The sequence below is a fragment of the Fopius arisanus genome, unplaced genomic scaffold (assembly GCF_000806365.1).
Source record: "Fopius arisanus strain USDA-PBARC FA_bdor unplaced genomic scaffold, ASM80636v1 scaffold00073, whole genome shotgun sequence".
Classification (NCBI taxonomy): domain Eukaryota; kingdom Metazoa; phylum Arthropoda; class Insecta; order Hymenoptera; family Braconidae; genus Fopius; species Fopius arisanus.
Window position 1 is genome coordinate 643,154 of NW_011887812.1, and position 14,224 is coordinate 657,377.

Here is a 14,224-nt window from a genome sequence, read left to right on the forward strand (position 1 = left end):
AATAATTCCAGTGTGTTCGTATTCTAAAATCTTCCGAGTAATAATACACATTAATGGCATTTTTGAAATTTTTATATTGTGAAGGCGCTCCATCCGACACGTGGAATATTTTCTTTGGATTCGAAGTTTACGAGTATTAATGCAATGAAGAGAAAAACAGAAATACCACTTTCGGGCTCTGTCTCTCCGTCTCGAATGTATAATTGGGTAAATGTATGGTTCAGGCCCACCAAAAACAATAATCATTGATATAATAAGTTCTTTGAAAAAAAAACCCATTTGTATCTTCTCAGTTAACAGAAAATAAAGAAAGAAAAGAGGAATACACAACAAGGAGATAAATACATCGATTAACAGTCTTGCGGTAAAACTTTATTGTGCCTGAAATTTTGCGATTATTTACGTACAGTCCGCGTTTCAGAACATTTTTGAAATGCACTTTTTCGCAACCTAAAAACTTGCGAGACAAAGTGATGACAATTTTCACGGTAGTTTCTGTATCTTAAGACTGCGAGATTAGTGGGAATTATATTGATTGTTGCGGGCTGGAAAATCGCGCTTTGCATCTGGAAATTTTTGTTACAGCCACACCGTGGAAAATATTTCACCCGCTTCCAGCTTGTCATCTTCGCCTCCGACTCGGTTAATTTAGCACATGTGGAGAGATGATCTGTGTTTGACACTGAAGCCTCAAAATAACTATCTCTTCAAGCTTATTATTTAGTTTAAAATGTCAAACTGATTTCTTAGTCTTTTATCTCGTCGTATTCCTTACTACGGAATCAGATTTGGGCTTTAAATATACAAAATCTGACCAAGATCGACCACTTGTTTATACAAATGAAAAATATAAATAAGTTGAAGAGAATGTCTTTGGGCTCGTCATCAGCGTACTGACCCTATGACGCGCCCCATAAAGCATCTCAATAGCGCAGATTCGAGTACCGATGATGGAAAATGTTTCATCATCGAAAAACAAGCCGACAGCCTGTGGAATTTAGTTATAAGTTAGGGAGAGTAAAGTGAGGGTAGGCAATTCGGCTGGGGTATCCTGTAGATACCTTAAGTAAAACAAAAATTGAAATGGATTAAACCATTATTATAAACTGATTTAACCATATATATACTATATGAGGCATTCGACACTATTTCAATTGGCCAGAAACTACTTTTGTGCTATTTTTGATATGGTGTAGGAGAGGTCCAAAAACGTATATAACCGAAAGGAACAATTTTTTTTATATTTTTTCAAAAGTTATACAACATACAAAATTGGAGGTGCTTCGAGTCATGCAATTGTTTATACCATTGTAACTCAATAAATAATTGTTGTATTGAAAAAATAATGGACTACTTTTTTATTGCAAAGAAGTGATGTACGCAGGTCACCATTTCACTTTTATAGCAAAGTGCATTTTAAAATACTTTTTTGAATGAACAAATATAAAAATTGCAAAAGAACATGTTTGCAGGTTTTTGAAAATCTGAAAAAAATATATGTGTTAGAGTACTTGTCAGAGAATTGTAAAGTGCAATGGTGAGATTACCCCGCCGAGCAAGTCGTGTCGACAAGTTTGCGATATTGAGTCCATGTTGTAGGTATTTAGAAAGTTAATACGCCATTGTTTCTATCTGAATTTATTCTCCTTCTAAATGAAATTTTGAAAAGTACAAAAAAAAGCTAATTTATTAAATTTTCAAATTGCACAGAACTGAGTCAAAATAATCAACAAGTTGCAATTTTAGAAATTGATGAATGAGCATTTTTTCTATACTTCTCAAAATTTCATTTAGACCGAGAATATATTCCAATATAAATAATTGTGCTTTAACTTTCTAGATACCTAAAACATTCGCCCAACGTCGCAGACTTGTCGACACGACTTGCTCGGCTCGGTAATCTCACCACTGCACTTTATCTTCCGCCGCCTCATTAAATAATTAATATCTCAGGGCCTATGTCGAAATACACTTTCAAAATTTTACGATCAAGTTTCTAATAAGTACTCTATCACATATATTTTTTTCACATTTTCAAAAATCTGGGTAAATAATAAAAATCTGTAAACATGTTCTTTTTAGAATTTTTATATTTTTTCATTGAAAAAGGTATTTTAAATTGTACTTTGTCATAAAAATGAAGCTGTGACATGAATATACCACTCTTTTGCAATAAAAAAGTATTTCATTATTTTTCCAATACAACCAATATTTATCGACTTATAATGCTATAAACAATTGCATGTTCCGAAGCACCTTCAATTTTGTAAGTTGCGTAACTTTTGAAAAACAATTTGGTTTTGTTTTTCCTCGCGTTTTACGATATCTGAGAGAGCTTTCTCCCACATACTTAATTTATATCATAATCAAAAAAAAAAATTTTTTTTGACTGAAATAGGGATGCCTCATATCAATTTCACAACTAAGAACTGCATAGGGAATACTGATTTTTTAACAAAAATAAAAATAATATAATATCTCGAAAACGTAGGAACGGGTGATACATTCTTTGATAGTTTAAAATAGAAGGTGTTATATCCAATAAATTTAATACAAATTTCGGCCTCTATCAAACAAAGGATTTCGCAACTGCCATTCAGCGATTCCGAAATCGTCCCAAATACCTCGAAATACATTAAACCCGAGAAATACAGAAAGTGTAGAATACAAATGAGTGATAATTCGATCACGTGATGACATGTCACACCTCGAATTTCCCAAAACTTCCAAATCATCAATCCCTATTCTAGAAACCAACGGCCAAATTCAAACTGTGAACTCTTATGAACAAAAATTAAACTTCAGTTACGGAAAACTAGGAGAATCATACGGTTCTTTGTTATTTTAATAAACCGGACAACAGCCACGGCTCCAACATAGATATATTTTCGATTTACGGTGGTTAGCTAAATCATCTTCCTAGTAACATTAATATTTTCAGTGATTCTATTGGGTGTTTTATCGCAGGCAGTCGTCCGGAAGATTTCTGATTTTTAAATATTCGCGCTCGTCTCTTTTCTTTTCCCTGAAACGTGCTAGAAATCGATGAGAGCTACCGTGACTCCAACCGTTCTTTTGGGTATTCTATTATGCGTGTGATTTTCTTCCTTTCCGAATCTGAACCATTTTGGAAATTCCGTCGGTTATAAATTGGCAATGTAGTCGTTGAATTTAAACTCAGTATGGCTGAAAACCATTGAAGCGGACTGTTCTACCAACAAATCCTGAGCTTAGAACACGACTAAAATCATACCTTGAGAAAATTGTATTGAATAAGACTAACATAAGGAAACTTTAACTATTCTTAAGTTATTAAAATCATCCCATCCCCACATTAAACCATTTTGAATTATATAATCAACCTGACTGTCGAATAACTTTACGAGTTCAACAAGGATTTATGGTCCATGCTGTAACTTTTTCTATGGAAATTAATGTTTTGTGCTGTAGCTATTTCAATCAATTAAGTTAATGTTTCATGATGCAGCTTCTCGACATCTATCCAGATATATGAATGTAGTGACCTCAAATGAGATTTGCAAAATTTACTCTTAATTCTCAATCCTAGAAATTGAACGTTCATTTGCAGCAAAGAACATAATAACTATACAAATTAACAAGGAAAAACTACAAAAAATTGAACTAGGACTCATTATCCGTGTGCATTACTCCGACTCAATTTTTTTGTTTATTTAACGTTACTTTTGAGGCGTTTTTATTTTAGCGTAACGTAGTTTCTCGTCCACTAATCCAGGACATAATAATTTTTAATAAATCAAGTTGAGTATTTGTTAAGATATTTTCGAAGCAGTGTAAATAAACTTTTGCAGATACTAATAGATGAATGGGGGGGGGGGGTCACAGTTATCTGAAGATATTCCAATGAAATGGCGGGAATTTCAGGATGAACTTTCCTGTTATTAATTACTTATAATAAAAGGTAACCACTCACTGAACACCGTTGCATACAGACATTGTATCGAAACTTCAATTTTACCTTTCACACCATTCTGTATCATTTTCAAACAAAATTAGAAAAATTGAAAATAGACCGAGTACTGTTCCATCCGAGAGTAAAAAAGGGTAAAGATAGAAAGGGTAAAAGGTAAGAGATAGCTAAAAAAAATTCTTGGAAAATAGAAATTAATGGTCTTGTGTAAATTTCGTCAATTTTAAATAAGCATAGCTAATCTTCTAGAATCACAATAAGACTGCCAAATTCAAAGCAATATTCAAGCGTTTCATAGAATAGTTCCTATATACGCTCATTAAATATAAGAGACTTTTGCTTCCGAATGGAAGCATTGCAATCGTCCGATCCCGACCGGAAAAAAAAATTCTAATTTTGCTTGGAAACGATGTAGAATGGTCTGAAATGTAAAAATACAAAAGTTTTTGAGAATGTCTGTGCGTGGTGCCCCCTGGCCAGGGGTGATTTTTTAGTTAAGAAATGATAAAGGTGGGTAAAAAAATTCAAAAAAATTTGAAATTTTGTCAAATAGTAGGTAAGAGTTGAGGCTAACTATGGAATGAAAATTCTGCTAGATCGGTCAAGCCGTTTTTGAGAAATCGTGATTTGTTTATAAATCGTTTTTTCGAAATATCTCCAAAACTAATGAAGGTATTCAGTTTTTTTTTACTTCATTTTCTTCGCCATGATTGGCTCTATTGGAATCATTAAAAAATTTGAAAATGAACTTCAGAAAAAATCATAGTTATTGTCACTTTTATGTTTTTGAAAAAAAAATGTTGTACGCACTCTCACCCCCGCAAAAATCGAGATATCAACTTGACATTTCGAAGAGATGGTCCTTTTATCACTGCAACGGATTGTATTGAAAATGAGTAGGATTGACTGATTAGTTCCGGAGATATTCAATTTTTAGTGTAAAATGATTATGAGGAATATCTCAAAATTGACTTGACCGAATTCATTTTTTTTTATATGAAAATTTTTGTCTCAATGTCCCCTGTCATTATCAATCAAAATATATAGAGTCGCCCATACAAACTTTTCGAGATATTTAGATTTTTTCGTTTTTCAGTTCAAATTGTTGTACGCATTCTCACCCTCGCAAAAATTGAGCTATCAACTTCAAATTTGGACGAGATTGTCCTTTTATCACTGCAACGGATGGTATTGAAAATGAGCATGATCGACTGATTAGTTCCGGAGATATTTAATTTTTAGTGTAAAATGATTACGTGGAATATCTCAAAATTGACTTAACTGAATTCATTTTTTTTTATGTGAAAATTTTTGTCTCGATGTCCCCTGTCATTATCAATCTAAATATATATAGTTGCCCATACAAACTTTTTGAGATATTTAGATTTTTTCATTTTTCAGTTCAAATTGTTGTACGCACTTTCACCCGCGTAAAAATCGAGCTTTAGCGAAATTATAGAAATGAACAAATAAAGATTTTTTAATCCAATAATTAGATGTTTTCGTTCATTTTTCGAATTGGATCTATATACATTCTTAATAGATATAAATTAATAGGAAAAAAAAATTTGTAAAAACCATTCGGAAGCTCGCCATCAATTTATTGATGGCAAACAAAATATACCCATACATTTCAATTTTTTGAAATGCCATCCATTTTTTCATAAATAAAAAACTACTGGATAATGATCACTTTTAGTGAAACAGATTACTTATTACTTACCCCAAGGATTGAAAGTTTGAGACAAATTACTGAGTTTCCAATTTCTCGGAAATGTCACGTGGAACACATGATCCCTACTGGGAATTGCTGTAAAAATGAGCGATTGAATTAATTACAAACTATGTAAAATGAGAAAATTAATTTCTCAACAGTTTCGTATTATTTTTCTTCATACTTACGATCTGGCCCAACTAAATTGATGTAAGGAATATCGTTTAGTCTGAATATAAGTAATCTGAAAACCAGTAAAAATCTTTAAAATTGCGTTTGTCGGTATCGTAAATACTTTAGTAAAATTCGATAGCCACTTATGCAAAAATTTGGATAATTATGAGGTTCAGAAAATAAGCCAGGATTCTTATTTTAGTGGGGAAAGAATAACTATACTCCAGATAATTATTACTTTTACGACAATATTTCCAATTTAAGGTATGTCCTTTGACTTCTTCCCATGGAATCCTTGATATTTGCATGTAATTTCTAAAATTATGGTGCGAAGAGTATTTCAACTTTCTATTTAAATAATGTTTGCTTACTTATTGATAAAAGGATGGAGCAAAGGTGAATCGGGCAGTACAGTATCGACTTTTGTACTCTGCTGAGACCCCAAATAATTCGTCATAGCCAGGAAACACAATCCAGTAACATAAGCATCAAATCCAGCCTCGTGATAAGCACCTTGAACCGTTGCGTAACTTCTATTCTCAATAGGAGTAATCTCAGGAATAGAAAATGGTTCTTTAGTTACGCTCTCAAATATATGATTGAGTATAGATGATGGGATGAGGTCTTTAAACGGTGGAAGAGATGAAAAAACCTTGGTGTCTATTAATTTTGGAAATAATCCATTGATGAGGGATTTAAACTCTAAGTAACTTTCTGGTAGCGGTCCGAAGAATTGGTGGACTACGTGACATAGATCTAGAAGCATATTATGCCCAACTATCAATTTTCCCTGAAAAAGAAAAATAAATATCTTGAAATACAATTATGTCTTTGTAAAAAGTTGAAGATTGAGAAATGTCCGTTAAAATAGCCTGTAAATATTGTCGGTGCGTTTACAAACCAAGACAAGTTATGTTTTTTGGGAATAACTTATTAAGGTTTGAGTCATATCTACATATACTTCAATCATTTAATTGAGCATATCTGAGTACCTTTTATAATTGAATTTGAGCCCTTCTTAAGATGATAAGATTTTAAGATTTGTTTTTTCAAATTTCCACATTCAATTCTGTTACTAAAATTAAAAAAATATTGGGTGTGTGTCATTATGATTTTTAGCCGGAGGTAAACTCAAATTAGGCTAGTAATTGTTTCTCCGACGTTACTAGTCTTTGTGTGACTTCCTCCTCGACTAGCCCTGCATCGAGCTCACGGGGATTCACGGAGATTCGCTCATTCAGAAGGAGGTTGGTGAACTGGGAAGAATTTCTTGCTTAAATACCCACTCGCATAATTACTCAGTAAAATGATATTATCACTTGAGTGGATTAAAGGGACATGAAAATAGTTTGCTTATTGGGTTGGTATACGCGTTATTAGGTTCGGTCATTCCACTTGGACTTTTGACTTATCTGGCTTAAAGGGCTTGAAGCTCAGAGGGCTGCTCGGTTCAGCTCCCGATCGTACTCTGATGTCTCCAAGGTCCTCACGACTGCGGCAAAGCTCTCAGCTCTCAACTTGCTGAGCTAAGCAGTGTCACGGTTAGTTTCCATTATTATGTTCTTGATATCACTGAGGCCAACGCAGATAAACAGCTCATCATATCTAGAATTAGACTTCTGTCTGACCGTGCGACTGCGGACCACAGGGTCCTTACAATCCCGTGAAACCACTGATGCCATGCCTCGCTGACAATAAAGGGGAATATTAAACATATCTTATGTCTTAAAACCGATGTATTGTTTAATCCCAATGCGTCACAAGCTCCCAACATAACGAGAGAGCAGTATAAACCTTGAGACTGAACTCTAGCAGCCGAATCGTGTACCCACACGGGGTAGCATGAGTAATTAATTCCTTCGAACCGCTAAACTTCATAGAATCCATGCAACTGCCCAGCTTTAGCCATGACAAAATTGAGCTACTGGGGGATTGCCTTCCCAACAAGCGATCAGATCAGGGAGCAATAATGTTTGCATTTCTCAAAAGTGGCTAAAAAACTTGGCTTGAAATTTACTCCGTAACCGAGCCTAGGCGAAACTACAACAACACGAAAATTTCAAGATATTTCAAGATTGATTTCCCTTCTCCTTTTAATATTAGGATCTTTTTATAACCATTCAAGTGATTTCCGAAACACAAATTTAAGTCCAAATTTCATAATATATTTTAGGCTAAAAAGACAGCCTTATATTAAAAGCGCAATGGATTTTTCATGTTTTCGACTTCAATCAATCGATTTTTCTTGAATTCTCGATTATTGCCCAATGGTCGATTTGGCATCAATCGAATGAGAGTTTTGTAATAGGACCACAGAAGATATGGGAGGTAAACCAGTTTTTTTTATATCTTGCCTTGTTTAATTTATAAATATGATCATGGACAATAAAAATATTACAAATAGGAAACTTAACCGGTTATGAAAGATGTAGTCATGGAGTATCCAATTCAATATTCCGATTAAAGCAATAATTATTGTAATCTCCCTAATGAAAGTTGAACAGCAGAATAGGAAGAAAAATAACATTCCATAAAAAAAAATTTGTCAGAAACGAGTTTAGTCGCAATGCGAGATCTGAGTTTATTTGTTCTATCCAACCATTAAACACTTTTCTTGGACTATGCTAATTCTTACTGATGATTAACTTGCCAATTGCTGCCAGGGAAATGAGTCTATTTTCATTCGATTTGGGTCAATGATATGTAACTTCATTTTCATTAAACTGTCCATTAAAAGATAATGCTTATTTTTCATTTCTTTCTTTTTTAACATTCTTAGTTAGATTTCCAGGTGGCAGTTTTTCAACGATCCTTGGTTGCTAATTTATAGAAAATTTGATTTCCTACATCCTGTTGATTTCTTTTTTGGTATTTTGGCTTCGTTAATTACCCAAAATACTTCTTTGATTCTCCTTTTATCCTGGTATTGTTTTTTGTTTAAATAACTATGTTGGTTCCTATTGATTCTACAGCAACATGGACGGAATTTCATCCCCTCTTAAAAACCCCCTGAACCGAGGTGGCTCTCAGATATGCAATCCATTTTGCCCTGTACTTTGGGTTTTTTCTGTTTTAGCTATCATTATGCAAGTATGTTACTTTACAATGGGAATAGTGTTTTTTGTTAGTAAATGATTTAAGGGGGCAGAATGGAACAACTGCTAACAGAAATTACAAAAGCACAATTTGCTCCGCCCGTGCAATCATTCGAAATGTTTTCTTAATTTTATTGTTTGGTATTTTGATTTGTTTAATGATATAAGATACCTCTTCAATTCAATATTATAATTAATTTTCAGCGCTGAAGCGTCAATTCTTCATTAACGTGCGCAGCTACGCACGTCCGGAACTTTTTTACGTATTTAAACAAAAGATCACGTTCGGTAGATAGCGACAGGCGGTTCTTAAATGAAAGAAAAGCACGTACCGAGTCTGCAATCTTTCTGAGTAATGCACTAACTCCCACAGCTTCTTTTATTTCCAGCTGCTCTCTCTCTTGGCGTTCCTTGTGTTTCTTATCCTCTTCTTCCCTTGAGCCCATTTTGAACACTATCAAACTTTGTGCCCCTCCTTCTACTCTGCTCTCCAGACGAATTTTTTCCGGCCATCTCTGTCTAACTTCTTGATGAGCTAATCTTCTTATGTAGCCGTTACAACGTTCAATCAGGAGTTCTTCTGCGTCAGATTCAAGGAAATCGTCGATTTTTTTACTGGATGAAAGAACAAAATTAAGAATTGAAAACAAACCAGTTTAAAATGCGTAGCAAACGTAACAACAAAGCCTTTTAAGGTGGATTCAATCAAGGTTATCAATTGATTTAATGATGGAATCTCGTAGAGAAATATAGAGTAATTCGGAGTGGAAGCTAGTTGGTAATTTGATTATTAATTCAATAAATTATTGAAATAAGTAATGCTAAATAGGCTAAATAGGCTAAATTAATAATGAGCTGTGATTAATAACAATGAACTAATAATATGTTAACATCGATTGGTAAACCCTCAGTTTTCCAACTAATTTTCATTGTAATAATATTATAAGATCATTAACTAGTTTTTAACTCAATTACTGAGGAAAATATTTTTAAGCAATACTTTTCACTCTCAAAATTATATATCCTATTTAATTAAATTCAAGCGACAACTTACCAAATGTCGATAATCTGAGGCTTATCTTCCTCTGATATCGGAATCATATCCAGTCCCTCGTCCCTGATCTTCTGCTTCTCCTCATATCGTTTCATCAACTTCTCCTCCTCCGTCGTCGTCAAATAAGGAATCCCTTTCGTGAATAACTTATTGAAGTCAAATCCTTGGCTAGCTAAAAATGCTATACTCGACGCTTGACACATAAAACGACAATCTGGTGCTGCTCTATTTAAAGGACGTGGGAAAACGTAGAAATTGTAAGTTCTCTGATTGTACCTGGAACAAGTTTTGAAAACCGAAATTCCAAAAGAATTAACCCTATTCAGATAAGATTGGAGAAATATTAAGGTAACAATCAGGATTAATTTCAGCGTTACTACTCATACATGAGATCAAACAGGGCATTGATTTCCGGTCATTTTCTCATATTGCCGAATTGTTGATGAAAATAGGGAAAATTCAAAGAGTATTGACATTTGTCTAACTTCAGAACTTATTTTTATTGTGAACTGGTAACTGAATCACCTGAAATTTTACGCGTCATTAAAAAATTTTTCAATCACACCCGAATATTGTTAACAGTGTAGTGGGGTACCTTGACAATATAATTTGAAAGCTGAAGGTATTATTCATAACCAAGTTCTGCAACATCACCAATCATTAGTAGTATTAGAATTTTTTTTAATGGTATGATCCAATATTTCCATTCCATTGACTACAGGTAAATATTCAAATAAAAATAAATAATCCTTTTCCAACGAATAACCTAACAAAGGAAATTTATCGATACACTCTTCTAGTAAATAATATTAGCGTGGAAAATTCCTATCACCCAAGGAATTCCAATTCACAATTTGATATTATTATGAACTACTGTTACGATTGGCATAGATAAGAAAAATCTATAATATACTACAAATAATTTAAAAAGGATCTTGCTGCTTCGTAATTCGTGGCGACTTGAGTAAAATGAAACATGGAATTACCCATTGAGTTTCGTAGCAGGCAGCCTCAGAATGAAGAGTCCAAGGACCTGTATCTTCAGGAGTCCTTCTAGAACTTCTCATTACCAAAAATATTTGATAGTTTATAGGACAATTCGTGTAAATTTGGGACGAGTTATGAATTTAACTCTAGAGCAGCTAATTTTCCACCAAAGCATTAAACAGCATTTCCCACAGCACAAGACATTCTTTCCACGAATAATCTTCTAATTACATCTGGTAAAACCGTTCATTAACAATATAATTTAATGATTAATTATTGTTCCATCAGTAACTGAAATGCAGCATATAAATTATCAAAAATAATCCTCACTTGTTCGTTACAGTATCATGAGTGAAAACAGAGAGTCCAAACTGCACTAATAGAAAATCCATAGAGCCAGACTTAAGCTTTAAGTAGTATTGAGCAGGTGTATCGAAAACCTTAGCCTCTGGTCCAGAATTCAGTCCAGTGAATTCCCCATCGATTCCCAAGAACGTAGATTTGGCAAGAACATCATCAAGCTCTTGTAGCACGTCTTGGAAATCTTGAAAGTAGCTCAAATGATTAATTGTTTCATGTGTTTGCATGCCCACAAAAATATAAAACCTTAAAAATACTTTATTTCCACAAAATAAACCATCTCTTTTACGTACTTTCACGTGTCACTTCCATGATTACAAGAATTCCAACTTATCTACCGAAAATTAGTGCCGATATTTCATAGATATCATTGACTAATAACGACAATCGATTGGATTGCTTATTCAGAGCAAACGTAAATACAACCGGGAATAAAGAATGACCGGACACCGCCATTCAATAAAGAATATGAAGGAGGAGCATACCATGGAAAATCCAGTGCGGTAGGAGCGCCACGAATGTAACGTCACGAAAGTGTACAATGATTCACCCCCGTTTACTTAGCCGAAAGGATGCAATAATTAGGAAAACGATCTTATGTATTCGATTGTACATCGTTAGTAGATGATTGTACTACTTCTTTTTGTGTTTGTACATTGATTCATTGACTGTAAATAATTATTCCATTTTTGCCATGATGCTGGCCGGAATAAAATGAAAAATTGCTCAATGGGTTAAATAAACACTCAATTCGATCGGAAATTGTTTGTACATTATTAATTACATATTTTCTGCGTTTGTACATTCCTGATTAATAGATTAAATAACAAATTAATAATTCTCATTCGCTTCCCACCCCACGTGACAACTGCTATGGTTCCTGCGTTGTAATCGTCCATTGCAATCGGTGCACCATTCGTTTATAGCTAGCCGGCAAGTGATTGTATTTCGCAAAATAAACCTCAGAATACATAAATATAAAAATAAAAATACCAAAATAAACAAATCTTCCGATTAAATACTGATATGAAAACCTGGCACGGAATTGCTTGGAATTCTTTATGATTGGCTGTAAAACTAAAGAACGTACTTGTATAATTATTTAAAATAATTATACCAAATACAAATCTCATATATATTGTGTGTATTAATTTATTATTTCAGGTAGAAATATTTTATATTATGTGTGGAATTTCTTGATCAACGATTAGTTCTCATGTTAATAATTAATATTTTGGTAAATGTATAGTTTAGGTCCACAAAAAAACAAACATCATTGAAATATTAATTTCATCAAATGAACACCATTCCTATCCTCTAAGTCGTCAAAAACAATAACGAAAGAAAAGAGAGAAACAGCAAGGAGGGAAATACATCGATGAATAGTCCTGCGGTAAACTCTGTTGTCCCTGTAATTTCTTAAACCCCCCTTTTTTTCACGACTCCACGAGTGAGTGATATTAAATTCAATAATTTAAATAGCTACAGAAGGGTAGCGCGGCGGATAAGTCACTCGTGGTGTTCGTTCAGCGATGGTAAATGGTCGAGTGAGGTAAATTCGGAGTTTTATTAAAGTGCTCAAGGCTATTAGATTAATCCATCGTTCTATCCGTCCATTATCTTTAAATGTGCTAACATGTGGTGTCTTTGGGGCCAACACACCGCCACGTCCTCGCCGTGGCCCCGGATAACGCAGAGAGCGGTGTATAAAATGTCATATCTCCCACACTAATTGTTTCCCGATAAGAAGGTGACCAGATCCTTAATGCGGCGACGGAAACCCTTCCACCAAATAAAAAATATCCAGAATGGTTTGGTGGACCGGAACTAGACATTTACCAATATTTTTAATGAAAGAAGGAGATTTGTGCTATTTAATGTGTAAAATTCAGTAGGGCGATGAGTTTTACCGAACAACATCCGATGCTATGACTCGACAGGAATTTTCCCTTTATAAATCAAAATGAAATAATACGGAATTTATTTAATTGATAATCATGTTGTATTAACTATATATGTATCATTTAATTTAATCTCCTGTCGATAAGAAGTTGTCTGTAACTCTCACTGGATAATACAGATATGAAGAACGAAAACTCGACTATTTTTGCCCGACATGTCCCTAGGAAATTCCCTAGAAACAACGCGTTTTACGGGTAATTAAATGCCAGCCCCTGTAAGCCCTCAAAAAATATAATGGTAGGGTCAATCGACAGATAATTATTTTTGCCGGGCGGGTAATTAGGTCTCAGGGGTGGGGAATTGAGGAATGAACTTGTAAATTACGTTCAAAGAGACTAGATTTCACCAAGATGAATCAGAGATTATAGGGGAGATTGCTAACGCCAATGGCGAACCTTCAACCGCGAAATTTCCTAGCGGAACTGGCGGAACTAATTTTGCGGGTGTACCTGTGAATCAAACAGGTCGCGAGGGCAAGAGTGTCGGTAATTTTCGGAGGGCGTGGGTATAGATAAAGCAGAGCGCGAGCCCGAGCGTGTCGAGAATTCGGAAAGACCAGCAAACGCGAGAGTGTCGATTAATTCCAGGAAATCGTGACGAAAGAAAACATCCCATATAGAGCGGAGTGGGGGTATGATGGAGAAACAATCGATGGACGGAATGAGAAAAATGAATTCACTTCTGTAAATTCGAAAAATTGTTCAACAAATTGGAAAAAAATTGTCTCGCAAATATATATTCAAATGATTGAGAATCGTGTGAAACGTGGAGATTTATGGGTCCCTCGGAACTTTTTTTTTTAATCGATATCTTTTTTGTTAACAATTTCAAAAATGATTAAACAAATTGGGGAAAAATTGTCTCGCAAATATATATTCAAACGATTGAGAATCGTGTGAAACGTGGAGATTTATGGGTCCCTCAGAACT

General features: G+C 34.3%; 1 protein-coding gene across 13 annotated transcripts in view; it reads right to left on the reverse strand.

Annotated features, from left to right (window-relative positions):
• Positions 1-11,823, reverse strand: part of LOC105269697 (poly(A)-specific ribonuclease PARN) — a 72,446-nt gene extending 60,623 nt beyond the window's left edge. For 4 of the 13 annotated variants that reach the window (XR_892463.1, XM_011310143.1, XM_011310145.1 and 1 more), the window contains exons 1-7: positions 11,627-11,818; positions 11,304-11,517; positions 9,987-10,262; positions 9,265-9,547; positions 6,209-6,627; positions 5,852-5,907; positions 5,673-5,759 (exon numbers count right to left, since the gene is read on the reverse strand). Coding sequence is in view for 12 of the 13 variants with exons in the window: in XM_011310143.1 (XP_011308445.1) it covers positions 5,673-5,759; positions 5,852-5,907; positions 6,209-6,627; positions 9,265-9,547; positions 9,987-10,262; positions 11,304-11,517; positions 11,627-11,645 (1,354 nt within the window). In the remaining variant the exon portion in view is untranslated. Of the gene's footprint in view, positions 1-5,672; positions 5,760-5,851; positions 5,908-6,208; positions 6,628-9,264; positions 9,548-9,986; positions 10,263-10,972; positions 11,518-11,626 lie in introns of those variants that run through there. The other 9 variants (XM_011310151.1, XM_011310148.1, XM_011310150.1 and 6 more) reach the window with 6 other exon arrangements.
• Positions 11,824-14,224: the final 2,401 nt, after the last annotated feature.